Source organism: Pelodiscus sinensis, chromosome 6 (genome assembly GCF_049634645.1).
Source record: "Pelodiscus sinensis isolate JC-2024 chromosome 6, ASM4963464v1, whole genome shotgun sequence".
Taxonomy (NCBI): Eukaryota; Metazoa; Chordata; order Testudines; family Trionychidae; genus Pelodiscus; species Pelodiscus sinensis.
The window spans coordinates 1,772,743-1,799,276 of record NC_134716.1 but is presented as its reverse complement, the minus strand read 5'-3'; the positions used below and the strand labels follow the sequence as shown (position 1 = coordinate 1,799,276).

The following is a 26,534-nucleotide window of genomic DNA, read 5'->3' as shown; positions in this document are numbered from 1 at the left end:
GTCATGTTTCTCCTGGGTACCAGTAACTAGATCCTCTCAGGAGAAAACAGAGCCACAGAACAGGGATCAGAAAAGGCAGATGGGTGAACTTTAAGACTCAGTGCTGTCCCCAAATTTTCAGTTGCATATTCTGCATATGAGTAAGAACATCTCTGCCTAACATACACAGGAGCTGGAGAGGAAAAGAATATTCTGCTTTTAAAAAATTATGCTGCTCTGAAATGGGGCTCTGAGTGTTGGTATGTTAAAAATGTTGCAAAATGGACTGATGTGCTTCTACATAGAAACTTGATAATATTACACGTAAAAAGGCTTATTTATGCATTGTTAAAAGTCAGGAAAGCACTTTACTCAGGAATTAAGGTCCTTAACACAATGTTAGTTCACCCCCTACCCACAATGTGAAGTCACCCATTTTCATAACTCCTAGAATCATAAATCAAGGCAAAGTTAACTGTGTAGAATCAGTACAGAAGTGTGGGCTATAGAAGTGTTCAGTATTGGGGATGGTACACAAGAATTGGTACCAAGAGAAATACGGTCCTTGTAAGTCCTGATTGAACTAGGGATGTTAAATATCGGTTAACTGAATAGTCAAGTAACCTCATGAATTCTTATCGGTTAGTCAACTATTCTATAGTCTCTGGGGGCGGGGCTTGAAGCCAGTGCGCTCCGGCCTCACTCCCAAGACGACTCCTGCCATTCTGTGCTGCTGCCACTGTATCAGAGACAGCAGCACGGAGTGCCAGGGGGATCCGGTCTGTGAGGGGAGCCAGTTTAAAACCCAGCTCCCCTTGTGGATCTGTGTTGTCACCCTGGGTTGCTGCCTCTGATAAAGAGGCAGTGACACAGGGTGGCAGCAGCCCATGTCTAGGGGTGGTCTGAGCTCCTGGACCTGGTGAAAGCCAGAACTGAGCTGAACTGCTGGCAATTTGGGAGGGAAATGTGTGTAGTCTATAGCATTAACCTATAAGTGTTTGCTTATCAGTTAATCAATTAATCGACTACACTTTTACATCCCTAAATTGAACACAAAGATGTTTTTCCAGTCTACATGTTCTAAATGATACTGGGGTGTAAACTAGGGATGTAAGCAACTAGTTGACTATCCAATAAGCATAAGCTTAGTCAAATAGTGACAACTAGTCACTCTCCTCCCTCTCCCTCCCCTCACCTCTATCAGAGACAGCAATGGGGGTGGGGGAGGGAAAAGGGGAGGAGAGCCACTGTCATACATTTAAAAGGCTGGAGTTCAGCAGGGGGGACCAGCAGCGAACCGGGACAGCTGATTCCCTGCTCACACCTGGTCTTCCCAACCCCACCCCCAGCTGTGCTACAGCCTTTTAAACCCTGGTGGCTCTTCATACATTTAAAAGGCTGAAGCACAGAGGGGTTAGCTCCCAGCTACAGCTCGGCAGTTTTCCCCTTATCAAGTAGTCGATGGAAATTCCATTGGCTAGTCAATTAGTTGATTAAACACAATTTAACATTCCTAGTGTAGACATATGGTTACTTCCATATGAATTATCACCTTATTTTAAAACACATATGAAAAGACAGTTTTCTGAATTTCCAGGGTGTTTGAGAAAACTCCTTGGAGTGGCATCCACTTAATTTGTTACTTGTACAATAGGGAGTGAACTGTCAGCACTTAAGGATAACTGTCTCTTGAACAAGGTGGCATGCACATCACGGAGCTGGATGGTATTCTCCACCTCATACCTGAAGACTATTACTGGATGAACTGTTCATAGCATTTTGGGTCTGAGACAGGAAAGAGCTACCTAAGCAAGTCAGGTATTCTGCTCTCAGCAACTTGGGAGAAACGTGATTGCTAGATAAACAAGGATGTTTTGACAGTTGCTTTCTTAATGTGTTTCCAAACAGTTGAAATAGCTTTTGGCCTGTGTTAGTCTTTTTTTTTTTTTTTTTTAAATCTTGCTAGTATTTACACAAATTATTAATTTAGAGATGTAGATGGAAGGATTTATTTTGTCTAGCCACACAATCTCTTGAGGGGAGGGGTCTTTTATTTTAATGGGTTTCCAACTATTTTATTAACTTTAAAAACCCTTTCGTCCAAATTTCTGAACTTGTTTCATGAACCTATTGATGTATGTTCAGATACTGGAGGCCTAAGTTGTTTTTAATTCAAGTCAGAACTATGTTAGCATAAGAAAATGCTGCACCACAAGAAAAAAATACATAACCCACACAACGCTGCATCAAGCTAGAAGGCCTGCTTATACACCCCATTCTTCTCTTTGGCCCAGTGAAGAGTGGATTTCACAGATGACAACTGCAAAACCACATTAAGGGGAAGCTCCAGGCTGCCCACCCCACCCAATGGAGATGGAAAAGCTCTGTCATTTATAAACCTACTAACCGGAGGAGGCACACTGCAAACGGGAAGGTGCTGTCCACTGAAAACCACAGAACATCCTGGGACCTGCTGCGTGTTACAAGCTGGTATGTGCTGGCCTGTGCAAAGCGGAATCCCATGTGGTGCCACTGTTGTTACTGTGTAGGAGACAGGGACTGTGCCCTGGTGGATCTGCATGGAAAGAAAACAATTTTCAGTAATTTTGTTAATTTACTCAATTTGGAGGGGTCTAAAGAGTTATGATTTGATATTTAAAAATGAAGCAGTACCTCCCACATAAAAGCCTATTAAAATCAGAAGGAGAAATGTAAAAGTAGCTAAACAATCTTCCAATCTCTCATAGGAAGAGTGTCTAAATGATTTTCCACAGAGATATCAAAGGAAAAACTTCAGATTTTCTTTTTTGGCAAGATACCCATCTCTGTGTATTCCCACTCTAAGGCTAAAGCTCCAGGAATGTGTCTAAAATAAATGCAATAGCACAGTGGATAAAAATAAAGGCTAACTTAAAAGCTGGAAAGGTTACACACCTATAACTATGGTTCTTTGATCTAACTCCCAATAAGGATCCACACTGCTGGTCTGAGAATGCCAGATCCAGCATTTTCAAAAGATCCTGAGATTTACAGCCTTCCCTTTTCAAAAGAACCACCTCTAGACTGCGGTTTTACTTTCCAAATTGCGCTTTTTTGAAAGAGCGCCATGACGCGATTATGCAAATGAAACGCGGGAAATTCAAATCCCGGCTTCATTTGCAATTTCGAAGTGCCTAATTTACATCCCTCTATCGAAAGAGGGATGTAGTCTAGACGTGCCCAGACAGCCCCAGCTACTGCTTGGTTTCTTACACTATACTAGAAATATCCAGTACAGACTCCAAGGAACTAGAGACAAGGAACATGGCTCCATAAAAGGCAATTATTTTGTAAAACCCTTCTTCCTTCATGAATTGCTTCCTTCTTGAAGAATTAATGAGGGGGAGCAATCCAGTACACAGATGGAAACAAACATAAATTAGGGCCATCAAACAATTAAAAAGAATCACAGTTTTAATCACACTGTTAAACAATAACAGAATTGTATTTAAATATTTTAGGATGTTTTCTACATTTTCAAATACATAGATTTCAATTACGAGTAAGAAGTGCATAGTGATTCCTTTATATTATTTTATTACAAATATTTGAACTGGAAAAAAATTCAGTTCAACTTCATACAAGTACGATAATGTAATCTCTATAGTGAAAGTGCAATTTATAAATGTAGATTTTTAACATAACTGAACTTAAAACTGAAACAGTGTAAAACTTTAGAGCCTACAAGTGCACTCAGTCCTACTTCTTGTTCAGCCAAATGCTAAGACAAACAAATTATTTAGAATTATTGCCTGTAAATGTGTCTACTATTTCTTTACCATGTTACCTGAAAGTGCAAACAGGTGTTCTCATGGCATTGTTGTAGTCGGCACTGCAAGTTATTTACATACCAGACATACTAAACATTTATATGAACTTTACTGCTTCCTTAGAATAATTAAAAATCAATATAATGACAACTAATGTTTAATTGAGTTAATTTGTTTTGCGTTAACTCCAATTGACAGTCCTGATATAAAGACAACTGCTCTCCTGATCCTCTACAGCAGGGGTCTCCAAACTTTTCAGCCCGAGGGCCGCATTAACTATCAAACAGCAGTTCGGGGGCCGACTACACACTTGAGGTCCAAGTAAAAAACAATCAAAACATGGATGTTGTTTTTAATTATTTATTTAATATTATTTTATTCAGTTATTATTTAATAACACATTGATACACTACACATGAACACCTGTATTAGTGTGAATGGTGAAATTGTTTCCTGGATGCCAAAATAGCAGACATTTCTGGCTTTAGATTTGTTGTCCCTAACATCAACAGTGACCTGAGATTATCATCGGACAAGTTTGTTCTCAAATTGTTCTTCACGTATTTCATTCTTGAAAATGTTTGTTCACACAGGTATGTTGTTCCAAAGGTTGAAAGGTACCTTGATGCAAAAGTTTTGACATTAGGAAAGTCTTCCTTGGGCAAAAACTGGTAAAAACCCACCAGTCCTCTTTTAATTCGGTAAAAACATAACGTCCACGTAAGCGGCGGCTGATCTTGGCAGGATACACGTAAATTTCCGTAATTTTTTTTCCGTAGACAAAAAGGTCTCCACGGGCCGGATGAGAGGGCCTCGCGGGCCGCATCCGGCCCGCGGGCCGTAGTTTGGAGACCCCTGCTCTACAGCATCATGAGTATCACTACACAGATGACTGACTAGAACTCCAAGCCTCAGTCTTGCATACCTCTGTCGTGAAAATATTCTGGAGAGACAGTCTAAGAGACCTCTGACTTAGCTTGGGTAAGGTAACACTGCAGACTTTTTGTCCAGGGTTAGCAGGTTTCTAGGCAATGACTGCAAGAGAGGACTACTGCTCATAGAGCAGACCAGCCCATGGTGTACAGGAGGAAGTGATCCTTTCTCTGCAGCAGAGTCCATGTCAAGCACCGGCATGAAGGACCCACAAGTCTCCAAAGCAACACCAACATACTGTTCCAGAGGATGCCAAGAAACAACACTTGCTTTCCCAATACATTTCCTAATATAACCTCACCAGCCAGCTTTAGGGGACAAATTTGGAGTTTATTTTGGGGTGCTCCAGCAAACTAATCACTTATCAGACATGAAGGAAAATTCTGAGAAGGCCAGAAGTACTGTTGGCAAGTGCACAATGTGGATGTCTGCTTATTGAGAACAGCACCCCACAGAGTACATAAACAAGTGATCTACTATCTGCATGGGGCTCATTAGTTTACAGGCCGAATTTTACATTGTTACAGCCAACAAACGCACTTGATCTATAAATCTTTGAATGCGAAGGGTGAGGCTATGCTAGGGGACATTTTCGCCAAAGGTCTTTGATTCTGGAATCTGCTCCACTGTTAGTCTCTCAGTCCAAAGCTTAACTTTTGGGACATACTTCAAAGCGTAACTGTTCCGGGCATTTGGAGACTGAGCAACTCATGGGTTAGAGTAACAGATTTGGGGCTGAAAATGAGTCTATCCTATCCATATGTAGGCCGTCAATTAAATGCACCGTGAATTCTATTTTTATATCATCTATTTTAATCCTGTAAAAGCACCTAGCTAAAGCTAGGACTTCATAAACACTGAGATAAAGTACATACTTCCTTGCTACCACAGCTCCTCTCAAATGGAATTCACCTCAGAAGCAGAACTATTTTTCTCAAGGTCTGATTTGAAGGTTTTTGTAACCATGCTGTTGGCTGCCATGGCCAAATGGTAACTTTCACTGCTGACAGGCTCTCTGATTTATTTATTTTTACAACCAATATTTTCTATTTCATCTGCTGTATGTTACTAGCACACCATTATGACTTTTAGAAGAAACTGCCATGACAGATGCCAGCAGTAGTTACCACAGTGTTCTGTCTTCTGTGCCAGCTACTTGGCGTTTCTGAAAGTCTTAAGAGAAATGCAGTGTCCTTAGCATATTCAGCCCAACACTTTCATACCTGTTCATGAATATCAACCATCACTGCATTCTGCTGTGGCGGATGAGCAGCTGGGTGCAACATACGGGGGGATACATTCGGTGGGTGGAAGGCTCGGGGCTCTTCTATTGCTTGTTGCTGTCCGTAGGAGAGATGGTGATAGTTTTCATCTTGACTAATGGAATTATGTCGAGACAGACGATCCCTTCTCACTCTCTGGCGTCTAACAGGAGGACTGGGAACACATTAGAAGAAGAAAACGTGTCACCCAAATAGCTACAGGCTTCTTTCTGAAACAAAATTGTACATAATCCAACACTGAGGACAAGTCTATACTAGACAGTTCTGTCAACATTATGTCATGTCAGCTAGGGATGTGTTGTTTTTTTTTTTATAAACCGACAGTAGTACACCAATAAAAGCCTTAGCCTAGATGCAATTATTTCAGTATACTGTAATTGTAGCTAACACACCAATCAGGAGAACCAGCATGAGCTATATTAATGTAAGCACTTTTATACAGATACCGTATGGATGCAATACATTAAAAGAACATGAAGTTTGTCAAATCACTCACTCAAAAGTTAGAAAATGCCAGTATTAAGATTGCTTGTGCAACCTTGTACATATTCATGACAACAGATATGATTACATACTGTTTTTCCAAAAGACACCTGACTCACTCAGCATGCAGATCGGATGGTGCTCACCAACTAATCGGCTAGTCAGTATTTTGTTTTCTCCTCCTTATTCAATGTGTGGCCTCAGGCCTTATTTACTGCACAGTACACTATTCAAACCCTGGTCTGAAAACAGAATGTACAACTTCTTCACGGGCTTCTTCTATGGCACTTAATGTAGTAGATGAATGTTTCAAAAACATTCATTTATTTTCACACCACTAGTGAGCAAAAGTGGTGGTATTAATCTCTAAAATGAGGAACCAAGACATTTTTATGTTAATAATCTATCCACTCATTTTGAGTTACCTATGACCTGAATATGGATCACAACATAGCTCTTCTGGTTTGCAAAGTACAGCTCGTATTGACTTTATTTGCAACTGTCAGTGCTCAGGCCTTCAGCAAATCAGTTGCCAAAGAGTGAAGTCAGCACCCAGAAAATGATGAATTAAAGATACCTGGAGCATGCCCGTTGTAAAGGAAATGGTTGGGAAATTTAGCTGCACTCTAGCAAGTTCTACAAAACATGTGCAAACTGCATTTTTCCCCCAAGTTTTATATTTGGGGCAGATTTTCAAAGAACAGGGAAAGGCACATTTGACATAGGTCACCCTTTGAGCCACATAGAAAACCTCTAGCATGGGGCACTTTTTCTTTGAAGTGAAAGTCACCAGAATGTGACATATGTCACCAGAATGTTTTCTATATCACAGTCAGTTAGAATATAAATTAACTTGTCCAAGATATTCAGGTATTCCTTACGTTAGTGACTGCTTTTAAATGATTAAAAATGGCATTACTTCTAATACACAAAACACACTTGTTCCAAGGTTTTACACCGTTAGATAAGAGAGACCTATATAATTGTTATTACTTTATTACCAAATATATTTTATTTAGTAATGCAGGCAGCAGATTTCAGTTTTAATGAATTCAGATTACACCTTTAAACTTGGTATCGGCTACTGTTAATCTGATTTATACAGCTATTCTTCCGCTAATCTCAGTGTAAAAGCTGTAATGTCATATAAAGGAAGGCCTTGAGTTTGGGGAAGTTCTCAGGAGTGGTTAAAGTCACCAATGGGAGTTTCAACATTTTGAAAAAATTTAGCAAGCAGAGATGCCCTAGTTTCCCCTGCCATTTATCTTCAGACAGTAGCTTGTTTGACTTCAGTTCTGACTTTACCTTTCCACAAGTAGTCCCAGTTGTCAAGCTTTACTTCTGTTAATTACCCAGAAGGGGGGAGGGGGGGAACATAGCTACAGCAAAAACTGTCAACACTTTTTGGGCACTTTTCTATTTACTGGTTTATAGGCAGCATAGAACATAGAAATCTGAAAAAACCAGACCTTGATACAAACAGACTTGTTTTAGGTGGTCATATACACAGCAGAATTGAAAGAAATGTCACATTCCTTAGGTGAAACTCTGAAATAGCCTCCAGATGTGTAGTTCCAGCAGATGACTAATTTGGAATTACTAGGAATGCCTCATGCAAAGCAAACCTGCACTTATCTTTTACTTAACATTCTGGGTTCTCACTTTTAAAAAATACTTTATGCTGGAAGTACTGATTCATTTGCTAGCCATTTGGTAACAACTTCAAAAATTTCCAGTCAGCGTATGCACAGGTTTTGTTCGATAAGTAACACTTTTGAATGGACACACTTAGTGACAGAAACTAAACCCGATAAAAACTGAAGCAAATTCATCATGGGAAGAAAGCCAATTAACTTTGCTTTTAAACGGAATTATGTAAAATCCCACCGAGCTTATTTTACTAATATAGTAATCCATTTTTTATTTGTATTACAATGACGATAGTGTCTAGAAATCCCAAGCAATTTCTAGGCCCACTGTGCAGAGAGTTCCAGTCCTGAGAAGGTTACAGTCTCAACGGACAAGATAGAGGACGAGGTGAAACAGATTCATGATGGCAGGAGCTGAGAATAAAAGATAGGTCTCCTGAGTCACAACCCAATTGCCTATCCACTGGATCACATTGCCTCTACGTAATAATCCAAGAAATCAACTCTCTGGCTTGCATTATTAGTTTTGACTACTAGTTATACGAAAACAAATATAATTTGGCAAGCTATGACCTGAAGTTTCCAGGATGTGTGATTCCTGAAGACAGCTTTAACAATATACTACAGCTTCAATAAACTAACAACAAAGCGACAGTTGACAATCTTTAACTTTGGGAATCAAGAGGGTCTGTTTCTGGCCTAGAAAGTCTGTCTTTTGCATTAATAGAAAGGTGCCAGTTTTCCAACTTTAAAAGAAGCCAAAATATCACTTTCTTCTGAAGTGAACATAGGAAAATGTGTTTTGGAACTGTTTGTGTCACCTAACACAAGCTTAAAACACACTGTAAGGGAGCAAACACTTGTGTTTTGGATATTTAACTAGAATAGAGAAGAGGTCTTTATTTTTAAGATTTACAATCCACTGGTGCAGGCACCAGTTCAACACAGCCATCCAAAATTCTACTCTTCCATGACTAATTGAGTTTATTCTAAAATCTCTGCTTCGAAAAGGCTTATGAACAACAGCCCAAAACAAACAAAAATGTAAATGCACCACACAGCTAAGCAATCGCATGGTATTACTTGCACCAATCTTGTCAATTTTATTCATTCTCATTTGAAATTAGATTGTACAGTTAGTAGGAAAGGTAAAATTGTAAATTTTGTCAGTGCCATATACGTTTATTGCACTATACAAAAAAAAAAAAAAAAAAAAAGACAGACAGACAGACAACTATTGCTACTACACCACATACTGAACCTCTCTTGTCCAGTACCCTGGGACCTGACCGGTGCCAAACCAGAGAATTTGCCCGACACAGGATGTCAATATTGTCTAGCAGCATTACCAACATTTCCATTGCTTACTGGGCTCTTAGAAGACATTTAGGAGTAAATTATAGTTAAATAGCAGCACAGAAAACTTAGAGCCAGGACTGGTGGCTGCAAACAAACTTTGGGACTGCAGGAAACATGGCCACATCCATGATAAGCGGACACTGAGCTAACTAAAATCATGCCAGACCATGATTGTCGTCAAGCCAAAGAGTGCTGGACTAAAGAGGTTCAACCTATAGTAGTAGTCTGTGCAGAAATAGGAATCTTTAGCTTTTGTTTTTTTCTGACACATTATCTGCATGCACAAGCACTAATGTAGTGCACAGTATTAAAGCAATAAACTGATTTCTAACAGAGTGCTAAGATTTAGCCACCCATGTCCATTCAAATTACAGTAAGACAATACACAGACTTCATGAATTACTTCCAATGCCAGTTTCCAGCTGTAATACCACCAAATGTTTATCAACAAACCTAGCAACATTTATCACCTTGTACTGTATAACCAGGAGTCTTCTACTAGGTTTACTTTCCTGCTAATGCTAATGAATTACTGCTGCCTTGAAAAAGACTTCACCTGAATCAGCAGAAAGGCTAGCAAGAAACCACTCCACACCCTGACTAACCCATTTACCTCCTCCTGTTGCGTGCAGGTGTGTTGCATCGTTCCCCTGAGAAGTGATGTTGGTTGGGTCGAGCTGAAGGAGGCTGCCTATTTGATGTCATCTCCCATGGTCGCATTGGCGGCGATGGGGCTGGTGATGCTGCTGTGTAGTCAAAGACTGAATGAGAAAGGCGTTGTCTCTTCGGACTTGGACTGTCTTCACTCTGCAAATTCAAAAAATAAACCCACTTGAGTGAGTCACACCCTGCACACACTGTTCTGTACTATTAGTGCAGGTTACATCTCTGGGGGAAAATCCTGAAGTAGACTGTCTACATTCAAAACTAAACAGTGCATAAAGGCAATGGAAACCTCTTTATGGTTTCCCAACAACTACATTTGTATTAAAGAATTTAGTGCAATATTTTTAAAATTCTAATATTGTGCTAAAAACAAAATGATCAAAGATACAAAGGTAAAAAAAAGTTTGCTTTGAAAGAATGAGGATGGGAGGGTCTAATGTATAGGCTCTTCAAAAAAGTGTTGCTGGCTAAGTACAAATATCATGCCAATGGGATCCATATTTGTCAGTCATTAAATATGTAGCCATATGGAGTTTTAGGTCAACACATGCACCCAATATCCACCAAGAGGATGATCATTATCCATCTTACACGTCGGATTTGTACCGCGGTCAATTTTAATTTTATGAACTCAGCTCAGATGTGTCTCCTGCCTTTAACTTGTTACCACAAGACTGACAATTAACAAGCTTACAGAGAATTGGACAAAAGCGTCAGCTAAGTTAATGTAAATTTACTTGAAAAACTTACCTGGCTGCCTACCTTTTTCCTGATCCAAGCACTTATTTTGCTGACAAAGAATTCTAACAGACTATGGGGTGCCAAATTGCTCCAACACCACCTCAATTTTATTATCTGACATAATAGGTATTGGGCAATAATCTCCCAACATCTTCTGGTACAAAGACAACTGATGCAGAGAAAATTCAGCTTCTCTGCTATGGCCTTGTCTACCTCAATTTCTCTTTTTACTCATATAGGTTGAACCTCTCTAGTCTGGCACTGTTGGGACCTAACTGGTGCCAAATGAGAGAATTTGCTGAACTATGGGAAGTCAATATTATAGTGAGTGGGTGTGTCTCTTTTTCTTTCACTAAGGCAAATAAATGGAATAGCGCTTGCAATGCTGCTTAATATAGGACTATATCGGCACAAGGAAATAAGTAGATAAAGGATAAAAACATGCTTACACTTAGCAGCTTTACCAGAACTTCCACTGCTTACTGGGCTCTTACCACACATTTAGGGTTAACGGAGCTAAACAACAGCACTCAAGACAGGGACTATAAAACAAACTTCACAGGACTTCAGGAAACTTGACCATACCCACAAGAAGCGCACAACCGACCAACTAAAATCATTCTGGGCACCAGATGTTGCCAGACCAGTGTGTGCCAGACTAGAGGTTCAACCTATAGTCCCCCATGACCTACTCATTCTTTTGCAAGCTGCTTTGCTTCAGAAATACTTCAAGAACTTGTGTCTCTGTGGCAATCTATTCTTCAAAAATCCCTCAAGTCCTCATAAAACCGTAGAGGGGGAGGGATAGCTCAGCAGTTTGAGTATTGGCCTGCTAAACCCAGGGTTGTGAGTTCAAGCCTTGAGGAGGCCCTTTAGGGATCTAGGACAAAATCTGTCAGGGATGGTACTTGGTCCTGCTGTGAAGACAGGGGACTGGACTCAATGAGCTTTCAAGCAAGGTCCCTTCCAGTTCTAGGAGATAGGCATCTCCATTCATTTAACATACAAGTGCATATATACTTTATTTTACCTGCCATGGTTTACATGATATGTATCGGTTTCACTAATGCTGCATTTCCATTTTTAGAAGAATACATATGTGGTGTGAATATTTCTCTTCATCTTGGACAATTAACCACCTCTCTAATCTTCCTGTTTTCCTTTTCAGTTTAGGAATACACACTCTTTTTGTATCTATTACAAACTAAGGATTTTACTTTCATACATTTTTGCTCTAAGGCACCCTTCTTTTCCCTTTCTAATGCTAAGTGTACAGTGACAGGTTTATTTTTTATATGATATTCTGCCTTAAGGATGTAGTACTTAAATTATAAATCACTAGTAGCTGTTAGGCTAGGATTACTTTTTTGACCAACTTCTGTATCTCAGAAGTAAGTGAAGAAAAACCTTTCCTCATGTGTGCTTTAGGATGAGGTATTCCAAGAAGCACTCCATACATCAAGCAACCTATTTCTCTAAATCTTGCTCCACTGTGATATTTGAAAAGTTTAGATGCTGGTACCTGAAGTTTCCCATTATCATTCCATTGATTTAGCTGCTTCTTTGATCTCCCTCAAAACTACATTCAAAATCCTCTTCCCAATTGTTCCACCAACTGCTTAACTTTACTAGTGGTAAGGAAGGAGAAAAGGGTACAGCATGAAAGCTTAGTAAGCAGTACCTTTGGTATGCTTCAAGTTCCTACTTTGATTTTTAAAAATTATATTTAAAAGTCACAAGGACAGGGTTTCAAGGTTCATAGCCAAAATGAGAATTTCCAAAGACAGTCTTGGAAAAGGGAATTGTATGCTTAAGGTGAGATCCAGAAATATGTGCATATAGGGAAACGGCAAAAAGGCCAGACACTCTGGGAGACTACAGAGAACCACATGAAAACAGTTACAGCTGGGAGGATGAGACCAAAGTGTACAATGAGCTGGCAGAGGGGGTAAAGCCTAGGAAATGGTACACCGTCAACTGTACTCCTGACACACATTGTACCAACCACTGTTGGTGAGAATGCTTTAAAGCTACGGTTTTGCTAACCACCTTTGCATTGGTAATGTCATGTATCTGCACCCTTTGGCACTCAATGTTTAAATATCCCTCACTCCTGCCCCCAGCGCCTCCAAATGTCCAAAAAGCATATTTAGCCTGCAACAGTGGCTCCTAGGTTATTTTCTCTTTGAGGAGATGTAATCCAAACCCAGAACACAGCTCATGAGTTTAGAGATGGCAGAGACATGCCAAACTAACAAGCTGCTAGGCAGTTACCCCTTCACCGTTCCAAATGACTTTAGCACAGCGCTACTCAAAACTCCATAACATGTGCTAATTGCCTTCTATGTTAAACAGTATTTCCATCCCAACTTGCCTTCCATTAGAAAGAAAATAACCATGAAATCATTTCCTGAACTACATTATAAGCATGCTTTTAAAAAAGCAAATTGTTTTTCTTAACTGAAAAAATAACCTAATGCTAAACCCTAACTTCTTCATAAATTAGTGTCATTAAGAAAAAATATTGGTACTTTTTCTTGACTAATTAAGAAATCAATTTTCATGAGATGATTGTAACAGGGTTACAAGAGCATACCGTAAAAAGTAACAGGGAATTAGTGGCAGAAACAAATCCCATACAAATTAAGATCTGTTTACATTTCAGTTTCACTGACACCATGGCAGAGTTGGCCACAAACTATAAATCTGCAGTCTATAATACCCTAAAGTTGGCAAATGTGATGCTATATTTGTACACTATGTCATTTGTAGCAACATTTACATCTATCTCCTCAAACCCTAAACACAAAAAAGGTGAGCTGACCATGCCAGTGTTCAACAGGCCAGCTCAGAGTACCTGGACTCTCTATTTTGCTGATATGTTCTTGTGTTGTCTGTTTTTAATCGCTGTCAAACAAGCAGCAAGAACAGAATAACATTGCCTGATAGCTATAGAAGATCCAGTTTATTTTTATTAATTACATAAATTGATGTGAGAAAAGCCAGGAACTAAAAGATTATACTGATTCAAACATGAATTTCTAGAAGAGCAAGCAACATCTGCACAAAACAGAACATTTCATACATCAAAGCAGCAATGCCAGAAAGACTTCATGATACACGTCCCATGTTACTACTAAAAGATGATGAAGCTTATGCCAAGGCAGAATTAGGGCTGAAATTAAATCCATAAAAGTCAGGAAATTCACAAGTAATGCTCTCAAAGTGTATCTATACTCTTTCCCTTGCACCTGCGCACTCTGACATTATCAAACGGAGATACCAATATGGAGCCATGCCACTATTAAGCAAAGAATTAAACCCATTTGTAAAATAGGTCCTCCTCTTGTACTATTTAGCATGAAATGGAGTGAAATCCAGACAAATTGTTGATGTAACCATTCATTATGCTTTTGAATACTTTTTACAGCCATTCAGTATGATTTATATTAATGCTGCTCATCTTTGTGCTCTTATGAGAAAGCCTGAACAAGCAGCTTATCCTTTTTTAGAAAAGCAAAGTTTTTACCAAAATGGTCTCCTTTCCTCCTAAAGTTCTAAGAATTACATGGAGCTTTTTACATCTCAGCAGTTGTATGTGCCAGGTGACATCGCTTGAAAACATTTCCAAACTTAGACAAGTTCTAAGACCAGCTCTACAAGGGAACAAAGTCAAACTAAGGTACTTAACTCCAGCTATGTGAAAAGCATAGCTAAAGTCAACGTATCTTAGTTTGAATTTCTGCAGCACCCCTGCTACAGGGGAGAAGGGGTTTCAATGGGAGAAAACTCCCCCATTGACTTCCCTTACTCCTTGCAACCTGGTGGTCTCTACTAGACCTGCTAAATCAAGCCACAGGAAATCCATCTCCATAGTGTTGATCTTCCAGTAAGCGGAGATAAGGCCTAAGATGCCTTGCAGTCCCATACCCCCCAGTACCACAACCCTCAGGCCTGGTTTCTGGGTTGCATGCTGCAGCCATCCTCCACAAAATCTTTGATTTCAATTTTAGTGTCAAAGAAATGAAGCTTCAAAGTTATTTGCTAGAAGAGAGAATGGGGATGGTGGTGAAAGTCAGTTTCCCTTCTTTGCAACCCCCACATCTGCACTGCTACTGAGTCAATGAAACCTTCATAATTTAGTCACCCCAGGATGCACATATGCAGCAGATCTCTTAGCTCTATACCTCAATAAAGGAACTGGCAGCTTGAAGAGTCAACAAATGAACCAGTGAAATAAGTGCTCTGCATGCCAGAGCAGGTGAATATCAGAGCTGCAGCTGAGCCTGCCTAAGCCGGTTCTTAAAGCAGTGGTCCCCAGCTGCTGCAAGGAGGCAGAAGGGAGCCACTTCCAAAGGCTCACAGAATAAGATAGCTAAGGGAACCCATTGTACACAGTGAAGCAACATCGGCTCTACTCCATGCCACTTGGCAGATGACAAATTGGGGAGGAGAACAATATCCAACAGAACAGACTAATTACTGCTTATTTAGTTTTAGATTTAAGGATATGATCCTTGATTAGGTTGCGAGACATCATGGGGTAAAAGCTCACCATGTCCTCGGAGTGTACTTCTTTTTAGGTCTGCACTGGCATGCAGACAGACTATTCCGAAACATTCCCTCCATCCCTAGTTTATACAATTCTGCACATAAATACAGAGTCTCATGAGAGTTTTTTAAAGAAATTGATGACATGCAGCAGAATATCAATTCACCTCATAATTAGATTCGGAGTTCAAGATAGCGTACTTTTTCATGTCATGTTTCGGCTCAAGAGAAATCTGTAGCTCTAATGGTCTTTATATTTTAGGGCTGGATGTATCTGTCACATATTTGAATCCTTTTATTTGAAATAGCTTTCTTTAGGAAGAGGCATCACATTTTTAATGTATAAATATTCTTATTTATTTGGATTTGCTACAGTGCTGAAAAACTAAGGTAAATTGGACGTTGTCCTTATAGAAGACTATGTACAGCAATTCGGAGAGGATTTCCTGAACCTTGGATCTTCAATGGGCCAATGTCACCAAAATGAGGAATGCAACCTTCCAAGAAAGCAGGAGGAGAGAAAATGAATCTATGGGCTTGGGGCAGGGGAGAGGGGGACGGAGAATGCATAAGCTGCAACAGCACCAAGTTCAAGTCCCATGGTGGGATGGGATCCTTGATGTATGAGAAGAAATGCTCTAGGCTCTTCAGGAATCTGGCTGTGATATTATAAGAAAAAATCGACCTACCTGCAAACAGCGTATAGAAGGCCAAGATGGCTGCTAATGGACTTTGACTGATAAGGACAATCTCTGGAGCTTGAAGTGCAGGAGGTTATCAAGAATAAGCTACAGAGGAGCCTGTTCTGTACAGACACCCTTCTCTGCAAACCAGAAGTTGAACTTTTTCCCCTTCGCCAGATAAATAGCCATGGCAGAGGGATTCCATGGCAGAGGGATTCCAACTCCCCAGGAGAAAACACTGTACCTCATCCGAATACTGCTGCTCCAGTCCATTCAGTCACAGAGTCACCAGGCCATTAGATCTAGTGCTGCCAGGTTGGACTGCTGCAGGTCTGGGACAACAGGTCAGGCTTGAGGAGACAGGGTTTCTCTGTCCATGCCCACAAATCAAGCGGAAGATCTGGCATTTCCTGTTCTGCCTGGATGCTAACAGGTCCACCTGAGGAGTCCCCTACCTGCCGAAGAGGGAACTGACCACCATTGAATGGAGGGACCACTGATGCAAGACAAGAATGTCCTGCTCAAATGATCCGCCAAAGCACTCTTGATTCTTGGAAGATGAGCAGCTACTAGACGCATGTTGTACTATAGAAAAAAGCCCCAGGCCCAAAGAGACTCCCAGCAGACAACTTGGCTCTGCACTGTCGACTGGACCACCATGTTCTGAATCTAAGGCAGAAAGGCTCAGCAGGCCAGACGAACCATCCTGAGCTCCGCAACACTGATACGTAGGGCACGATCATGACTGGACCAGCAAACTTGAGTACCGAGAGTGCCCAGATGTGCTCCCGATACCAGGCCTCACTGTCAAGGCTGGGGCCGTGAAGGGAACTCCTTCCTTCACCGCTGCAGGACCTTCCACCAGCTATGGGATGAGACGATTCTGTTCAGAATCCTAACCGTATACTGAGTCAGCTGGGCATGTAGGGAGAAACTAGCCACATCTGGAAGATCTGAGGCAGAGATGTGGGTGTTGGACCATGCGAGTACACGCTGCCATGAAGCCCAACGGTCCCAGAAATTATGGGCAGTGGAGAGCAGGTGGGCCCACAGGCTTGAGATGAGATCTGCCATGGCCCAGAACTGTGCTTTGAGGAGAGACTCTGGCTTGGGAGGAGTCAAGGGCTATTGCAATTAATTCTATATACTGTACTGGGGTTAGGGTTGACTTGTTCATCATCATCATCCCTAGGTCACGACAGTTAGAACATACCAGGTTTAGATGCCTCTGCACCTGACTGGGGACCAGCCTTGACCAGCTATTGTGGAGGTATGGGTATAGCTGGATTCCTCGATGTTTCAGGTAAGCGACCTCTGGTGCTATGAACTTTATAAACACTCTCAGGGCCCAACACTGAAGGACATCACCGTAAACTGGAAATGGTACCCACCCAACATGACATGAAGGAATAACCGGTGCTCTGGAAAAACAAACAGAGATATGAAAGTAGGTGTCCTTCAAATCAAGGGCAGTGTACCAGTGTCCTGGATCCAGAGCAGGGATGATGAAGGTCAGAGAGACCGTGCAAAATATAAGTCTCTTGTTGAGGCAACAGTCTAGGATGTGCCTTAGTCCCTCTTTTGCAGTTAGAATTAGGAAGGAGTGGAAGTAGAATCTCCTGCCTTCCATGTGCTGAGGAACCTTTTCCTCTGACCTCTGGTGGAAGAGGTTTTTGACTTTCTGAATGAAGAGTTGCTTGTGACAGGGGTCCCTGCAAAGAGATAGGGAAGAAGGGTGGGATGGGTGGTCAACTGAAAACTTCATGGTGTAGCTGGAAAAAATAGTGTCTAAAACTCAGCAATCTGAAGGGACACGGGTCCAGGGCTGACTGGAAATGGCAATTGAGGAAACGGAGGGCTGGATCCAGCTGTCCTTGAGCACACCCTTCAAATAACTGCTGGTATAAGCTGTTTCAATGATAGAAGTGTTTTCTGGTACAGTCCTGTTAGCCAACCCTTTTAGTGTGGGCAAGAGAAGCCCTTTCCCATGTAATCTACCCTGCCAAAAGGAGAGAGAGTTCCTAACAAGCAGGAGACTTGAGCATATGTGATTTCTTATTAAGGTCAGAAATGTTCTCAATAGGAGATACCCTCCAGAAGCAGTACAGCTGATTTTTTCATCATATACTGTTCTCTAACTCCTGCTCTTTCTGAGGACACCAATATGGCTCACCAAGACAGTGACTGGGCAGTTTTGTGCTTTTTATTCCTAACCAGGAGGAAACTAGTGGGGTATGCTGGCTGAAGGAGATAAAAACCTGAAACTCAAGTGGGTGAGCAGGAGGAAGTGTGACAAAGCTGATATGGTACTACGGCACTTAGGCATACTCAAGACTTAAGGTTTATCTAGTGTTTCCCAACCACTATTAAAGGAACTAACATTTCTCAGCATCTCCCTGAGAAATATTTCTTCATGAAGCAATAAAAAGAAAAAAGTTAAAAGGAAGCTTTCCTTCTCTACTCCACAAACAATTTTGCCATGGCTCAGACTGCTAAGGACTTATCTTTGATCTAATGCAATGAAAGAAACCTCAGGCAAAGTTATTTCTTTTCCTACCAAAACATTGATGGAATAATTGCTTCTATCAGGTCTTTAAATGCTTTTAATTTTTTGCACAACTCTGAGGATCCTGCTTTCCTCATCTTGCATCCTACTCTATCCCCCAGATCCTGACTGGTGCATTCTGATATTACCTCCTCAGATTTTGTATGACTTGGTTCTCATACCTAGGACTCTAATAGACCAAGATGTGAGGAGAGACAGTCAAGTACTTTAGGACAAATTCCCCACTCTGTTCAGAAGGTTCTTCTGTAAATTATTCTTTTCATAAGAGTTTTCTATAAGACCAGCCATACTAGGTCAGACCAATAGTCCATTCAGCTCAGTAATTCCATCTGACAGCGGACAATGCCAGATACCTCAAAGGGAATGAGCAGAAAGGGCAACTTCAAGGCTAGAATTTTCATTTTCTAAAGTAAAATTAGTTACTTTATTTTTACTTCCCCTCCCCCCGTACATTCCTTAGATGGTCCACTTCCTGGCAACAGAACCATGAGATGCAGGCCTGATCCTGCTGTCTGGGAAGCAAAAAAAGAGTAACAAGCTAACTGCTAGCCAAACAGGTAAATAAATAATAAAATTAATCAGTAAAAGAACTAGATTGATTTTAAAGAGCAGAACTACAAAATTAGTGGAAGAAGGGACTGAAACAGATGTCCTACATTTGTATTTTAATACAGCATTTAACAGGGTCTCAAAACCTTAATTAAAATATAAATTGACACTGGTTGGTATCACTTGCGTAGATTGAAAACAGATTACAAGACACAAAATGGTAAAGGCCAGAATCTAGTATCTATTCCAGTACTTGTACGCTCACATCACTTCAGTAACTGAGCCCCTCAATCCTCCTTTCATTTGATCAGAAGTGTGAAAAAAGCCAGGATGCTAGGTAAGGATGTTAAATTGCGATTATCTGGCTAATCGTGTAGTCAATAAAGCTTGTATCGACTACATGATTAGTTGACAAGGGGCTGCCCTGCAGAGCTTCATTGGGGGTAGCTCCTATAGCCAGGACTAAGCAGTCCCAGCTCAGGCTGGCTCTGGGAGCCACCCATGCCACAGCTCTGCGTTTTAAGACAGACCTACAGGGGGACCCTCACAGACAGGGGCTGCGCTGCCCCAACAGCCTAACCTACCCTGCCCCCACTACCTCGGATACAGAAGTGTGTGTTGGGGGGGGAGGGGGAGAGCGCGAATAATTGAGTACTCTACTTCACTAACATCCCTAGTGCTAGGGAGTTCAGTGGGGCACAACAGGGATTGATGTTAGGAGAAAAAGAGTAAACATACCATAAAATTTGCTGATGTTGCTCAATTAAAAAGTTGTGACCTGCATCACAATGGAAATACAAGGGGACAAACCAAAAATGTGGGTGTAAAATAAAATGAGATTTAGTTTGGAAAAAAGAAAAGATCTGTATGAACATAACCCTAAATACAGAGAGATGGGAATAAACCTGGAAAACAGTGCTCATGATCCCGTCTACATGTTTTGTTAGTCTTTTAAGTGCTACCCGACTATTGGTTGGTTTTTAAGTTTAAGTAGATAGATGACATTTTGTGTGGGCGCAAAAGTTTTCATTAGAACCCTAAACATCTTCCCCAGTGCTTATCCCTGTAGAATCAGCCTCGGCAATAAAAAGCTGCATACCATAACGCACAAATTGTAAACACAAGAGAACTCCGAACACTATGAGCAAAGCATTTGCTTTATATTCTATCCTTCAGCCCCCACGCCTGACTGAGGCACCTAATTAGCCTGTTGTTCTTACCTACCTACAATCATATTTCAACCCTGCATTTCTACTAAATGCATGAACAGCAGCCAGGTGTAATTTGATAGCAAACTACAGTACAATGCAGGTCACAAAGGTTGAAGGTGTAATTGCACTACCCTTCCTACCTGCTGCCAAACACGAAGACATGCTAGATTTCTTCAGAGATAAATTAATCTTAGCCCTCATTTTCCCCAGGCCGTCAAGCTGTATCTGCAATTCATTTACAAAAGGCAGTTGTCTAGCCTGCCCATCAAATGCGGGGCAATGCAAATTTCAATGCACTCCCACAGAACTTCACAGATGTGTCATTCCCAGAGCTAGGCTCCTGATACAAGCCCATGAGTTTAAACCTAACAGCCTTTCCCCTCTGCACTTTTAAAGAACATTGGCTTCCCTTGCTGGGACTCAAACGCTTCCTTTCCCACTGGCCAGGAATCCTCCCCCTATTATCTTTATAAAAGGTACGAAATCTAATTTTATCTCCTCTAATTTAACAGCTTATAGGAAGGTATGTGAACTGAGAACAAACGGAAATGGTTACTTTTATTACACTCCTTGGACAGTGCTACAGTTAACACTCACCCTCTCTATTTTGCACTGCAGTGACCAGTACTGCCCCAAGGTATTCCTGGAGCAGGGAAGAGGGCAGGGGATCTTGGACACAAGATGCCAGTATTGGACCACTGGCCAGACAAGGAAAAGGTGAGGGGGAAAAAAAGACAAGAAGGTTTCCTGGACATCTATGGGGGATGACAGAATGCAACCGGTCGGTCAAGGAAGCCAAGACCAGAACTATGTATGTTATGTAAACAGGACAGGTTCAGACAGTGAGATAACATGTGCTGGACTACTTCATACAGAAGAGGGAAACCAGCCTTTAACACTGGATTTCAGAGAGAAATATTTAATGATGTAAAGGCTGAAGAAAGTATGATCGCACCTGTCTCTGCACCTGTTCTTCCACTTGACTAACGCATACCAACTCAGACCACCTCCACATCTTGCACTGCCCCCACTCTGCAGCTCATGCCCATTCCAAAGATATTCCAACCCCATCACTAGATCAAGGTCAAAGAACACTGCAATCTCTAATCCATGCATTATGTCATACTATACAACCTCCGCTGCCTCCTTGGCCAAATCTGCGATCCTAACTGGATACTGAAGCTGGCGTGCATGTTTATTATACAAAATGCAGTATGATTTATGTTCTCTTTATAGGGATGTGATTTATTGCACTGACCTTAAACGTCTTCAACATAATTAATACAAGCTAATAAATCATGAAAAATTAGCACTTAAACAACTGAAGTTCACCACAAAAGCACAGATACTTCATAGCTACAATTACTAATTATTGCCCCATCAATATATGCAGTCACTACACCATACAAATTAGGTCAATGGGATAATTGATAAAACTTACATTTAAGATGACAGAGAAAGCAGCTACAAGGTAACAAGAAATGCCTTCACAAAAACACAGCTAGTAATGATTAGTTTGTAGATCTACATCAGTGATGAGCAACCTGAGGCCAATGGGCCATATGCGACCCATCAGGATTCTACATGTGGCCATGAGACATTGTTTACTGTTGCTCACAAGCAGGGTTGCCAAATTCTGCTCGTGTCCGTGTGTAGTTTTTTCCTGCTGGTGTTACTAAAGTGACATGCACCTAAAGCCAGAGCAGGTGAAGTGAGTTGTGTGCTGATTGCACGTAACACTGACCGTGAGAGCCATGCCCTCCCACTGCATCCAATCAAAGTGCTGCTACAGTTAAATAGGTAATATACCCTGCAAACTGTAGGTACACAAGCAGAGTTAGCAAAACTACCCTGTCCTGGGAGACCATCTTGAATATGACAATCTTGCAGCCCACGGAGATGAAGGCAGGCCACTCGTGCGGCCTACTCACTAGCTTGGGTTGCCCATTGATGATCTACATCAGTGTTTCTCAACCTTTTTTTAAATAAAGTACCCCTTTAAAAAATACACACACACACACACCCCTACCCACCCCCAGGACCTACAGTTTTCAGACAAAAAATTTTTCTACTGTTGTAACACATTTGTTTAAACAACTTAATCATAGCCGGGCCAGCGATTAAATTTTTGGGTGTAAAAAGTACAAAAATAATAAAGCTCTGTAAAACTTAACAAAAATTTAAGTTTTCTCCAAATTTCAGTTGTGTTGACGTACCCTTCCCCCCCTCTCCAACTTCCCTCGAGTACCCCTAAGGGTACTCGAACCACTGGCTGAGAAACTCTGATCTATATGATCCAACCTCGATTTGCCTCTATCAGTTTTAAGTTATGTGCCCAGCATTTTTAATTTATACAGCATATGAACAGAAGCAACAGCCCACATGCAACAGTTTGGCCTACTGTACTTAAGTGGTGACAAGTACTGCTGCCTCTAATACCACTGTGGAACACCATTTTTGCTACGATATATATTATGCAAAAGCTCAACTGGCAAATATTTCAATCACTGCACGTTCACCACTGAACTGCTATCACAAGTCAGGACGTCTCCACAAAGAAAGAAAGGTTCTGCCACAAAAAGATTATTCCAGGAACCTGAAGGGTGTCTGTTTTCTTGCTACCGATTTGAGAGAGGAAAAAAGGGGAGCCATAGTGCATACTGAGCCAAATCAGGAGTGCCCCCTATTTGATTTTAGTACTGCTTCCACTTCAGCACTGAGTACTTCATGGAACCTTGCTTTCCCCCCAAAAAAACGCCTTCACAAAAAGTAGCCTTTTCCCTACTGGTACTGAGGCCAGGCCAAAGGCAGAAAAAAAGTCCCCTCCTTCAGGTGAGCGAAGGAAACTCACAAATGGAACCCTTAACTTCTCCATCCACACAGAAGCAGAGAATGAGAATCTGCCTGTGCACCTCTCTGTGTGCCAGTGGTGAGAGCAGGAAGAAGGGCCTTTGTGACATAGGGGTAAGAGAAAATATCCATGTAATAATCCCTCTGTGTCAAGAATCAAACTGCAGCACCACCCTCACCTGCAGAATGTACGGGTGAACAGACTCCACCTGTGTATTTGGCTTCAGGAGCCACAGCAGAAGTGGTCATGTGGAGTCACCCAAAACCATAGTGGGGAACAAAGTTCTCTTGACACCCAGATATTTTTGAAAATTGCACCTTCATTGCTTGTCATGGTCATTTTATACGAACATCCAGGAACCTGCCAAGATAGCCCAGGGAGGCCTGTGATAGCACTAGATAAATCCACCTTATTTGCCAACACACGCCTGAGTCTGAAGATGGAGGAAGTGGGCAAAGGTGAAGTATAACATGGGTTCAAGCAAGAAACCAAACTGTTTAAATCCCTTTATCACTGCACACTGGCTTCCATGACCACTGCTCAAAAGAGTATTCAGACCCTTCCCAATCAGGACAATTCAGGTGAAGACGACATCTGTGATGCACGCCTGAGTGCATTTTCACCTCTTCACAAGAGTCCTGCTTCAGCAGCTGACTAGTACTGGTCACTGGGCATAATTCTGTAACAATATGAGCCACACTCACATGGCTTAGGGAAAACTAGTCTATGAGCAAAACAAGTTGATATTAATGACCTTGTGATCTCACTATTAGAAAAGAGGGCGAACAGGAGAAGACAGACTGAAAAGGCAGTTCTCTCCCCCAAGAGATAAAATAGACACTCCAGTGAGGCAGTTTTGATACAAACTCACCTTGGAAAACAGTGTGCTAGCAAAACATTTCAAAATTGCACAGAGCTTATTCAGGTCTTGGAAAGATACTCAGTGTCACACTGAAATACAAGCTAAAGAAAGCAGTTAATATCACTGCAACCAACTGCTTGAAAACTTGTCTCACCCCAACAGAATAGTCCAATAAAAGATATTACCTGTCTTGTGTCTCTAATAACCTGACACCAGCACAGAAACAACACCACGGCAAACAGCACCATATTTGTGAAGATGAGCCATTCACTAACAATCAGTAACCATTAATCGATAATGAATAATGTCCTCAGGGATCACACCAGTCCAGAGGTCTATTCTGTGCCTGACAGTGACTAGAAGTTTTCTTTATGAGGAGTTTGTATCTTCAAGCATGAAGGTCGATAGTCCCAATTTATTTATGTGTGTCCTGCATAATGTAACTTTCAATGTTCTTATTTTTCATGTTTTTCTTGAATGATTCCCCATTACTAGATAAGCTTTCAGTCACCTTGGACCCACCACAAAAACAAAGTTGAAGCATTTTCTCTCAATCACACCTCTAACGCAATGGCAGAATATATTGCCAGTGTCTTTATATATACTTTTTCTCCAAACCAAACTAGACAAAGCATTTTTTTTGAATTTTAGAACAACGTACATATTAATATTACTTCTAATTTTTTTCTGTATTGTGGATGTGAAAGGAAAAAAGGGCAATAATATTACATCCCTAATGCTAAGATGTAACAGTGTAGTCGATTAACTGATAAGCAAAAGCTTATCAGTTAATACTACTGACTGGCATTTCCACACCACCAGTAATTTTTTTTAGTCCTAGCTTGCACCAGGTCCGGGACCTACACTTGCTGCGGCTCTGCATTTGAAGTGTATTAGGAGCCAGGTGGACAGGCCACCCAGCTCAGTTCTGGCTCGCATTAGATCCAGGAGCGTGGGTTGACAGGCAGCCGGTCCACAAGGGGAGCTGGTTTTAAAAATGGCTCTCCTACCAAACCAGCTCCTACCTGGCAACCCCACACTGCTGCCACTGATACAGAGCAGCAGCACGGAGCGGCAGAAGAATCCTCAGGAGTGGGGCAAGAACACACTGGCTGCCGGCCCCACCCTGGGGACTATAGAATAGTCATGTAACCAGTAAGAATTTATGAGGTTAATCGGCTATTCAATTAACCGATATTTAACATCCCTACTCAGCATAACAGGTGAAAAGCTCCTGGGATCTATAAATAAATCCAGACATTTCTTTAATATGTCTTCAAAATTCTAGCCCTAAATAGGCCTTAAAAAGAGCTACTAAGACAAATATATGCAATACTCCTAAATGTAAAGCAAGGCTCTTGTAGTAGCGAATAAAATTATAACTTTACGAGTCTGAATAAAGTGTCTATTTCTAGATTTACAACTATTATGCCGTGTGCTTCCTTCAGGACGTTAGTTCAACTAGATTTACGGCTGCTAAGTGAAGCTGAAACACTGCATGCACAACCTACCGTACTGTACTAACAAATTCAGCCACCTCCATCCAAACTGGCAACATGCATACTCACTCCACCACCACACCCTACTGAATCCCAGGAGTAAGACACTTGGAACAAAACATCCAGTCCCCAATAAAAGGGAAGTGGGAAATGACTCCCATTTTCTGAGTGCTGACAATGTCAAATTGCTCAGTTTCCTAAAGAGACCTTGAAGGGAGAAAGTTGAGAGATTTGGGGGAGGATGGGGGCACACTGAAGAAAACAAATTCTTACGTACGCCTCCAAAGCCACCAAGAGAATGCAAATACAAAAAGTAATCCTGTTTCAGCTGAAAGGGACAGGAACTTCTCCCCCAAATCCCGGCAGGACTCTGATTGATGGGGGAATAGCAGCAATATTAGATTCTGATCTACAACAGGAGCTTTGCTGGAATGTTGCCTGGTTGGGCTTATTTCTCATAAAGGATTGTCTGACAAAGGAACAGGCAGAGGACTTGAGTTTGCTCTACTGGAGAGGATGGTGCATGGTGCAGAAACATGCTCTTTTCTCAGAGCCAACACAAACTGCTCAGGGTGCTGATAAGGAAGAAAAAATAGGGAGCTGATCATATTTCTACTCCAACACAGACTGTCAGAATAGACTCATGGAAAGGCCTCTGGAAAGTTGCCCTTGACCTGGTGGGGGACACAGAGCAAATGTTTGTCCCAATTACATCTTTGGAATCACAAAAACAATGGCTTAAAATGCAGAATTTTTTCTGTTTGTTGCATGCACTAACATCACATTTAAAAATTTGAAAAAACCACTGATCACATTTTGACCCGTTATATTATGAAAGCACAACAGTATATACTTATGTG

The 26,534-nt window shown here is 41.3% G+C and overlaps 1 protein-coding gene and 1 long non-coding RNA gene across 8 annotated transcripts in view; one reads left to right on the top strand and one right to left on the bottom strand.

Annotated features, from left to right (window-relative positions):
• Positions 1–26,534, bottom strand: part of RNF38 (ring finger protein 38) — a 155,039-nt gene that overhangs the window by 31,690 nt on the left and 96,815 nt on the right. For both annotated transcript variants that reach the window (XM_075931273.1, XM_075931272.1), the window contains exons 3-5: positions 10,109–10,302; positions 5,945–6,158; positions 2,387–2,554 (exon numbers count right to left, since the gene is read on the bottom strand). In XM_075931273.1, the coding sequence (XP_075787388.1) occupies positions 2,387–2,554; positions 5,945–6,158; positions 10,109–10,302 (576 nt within the window). The remainder of the gene's footprint in view (positions 1–2,386; positions 2,555–5,944; positions 6,159–10,108; positions 10,303–26,534) is intronic.
• Positions 1–26,534, top strand: part of LOC102453365 (uncharacterized) — an 86,336-nt gene that overhangs the window by 55,161 nt on the left and 4,641 nt on the right. For 2 of the 6 annotated variants that reach the window (XR_012904570.1, XR_012904566.1), the window contains exons 7-8: positions 10,128–10,331; positions 21,081–21,179. This is a non-coding gene — a long non-coding RNA (uncharacterized LOC102453365). Of the gene's footprint in view, positions 1–1,633; positions 1,798–2,273; positions 4,770–10,127; positions 10,332–21,080; positions 21,180–26,534 lie in introns of all 6 variants that reach the window. The other 4 variants (XR_012904569.1, XR_012904567.1, XR_012904568.1 and 1 more) reach the window with 4 other exon arrangements.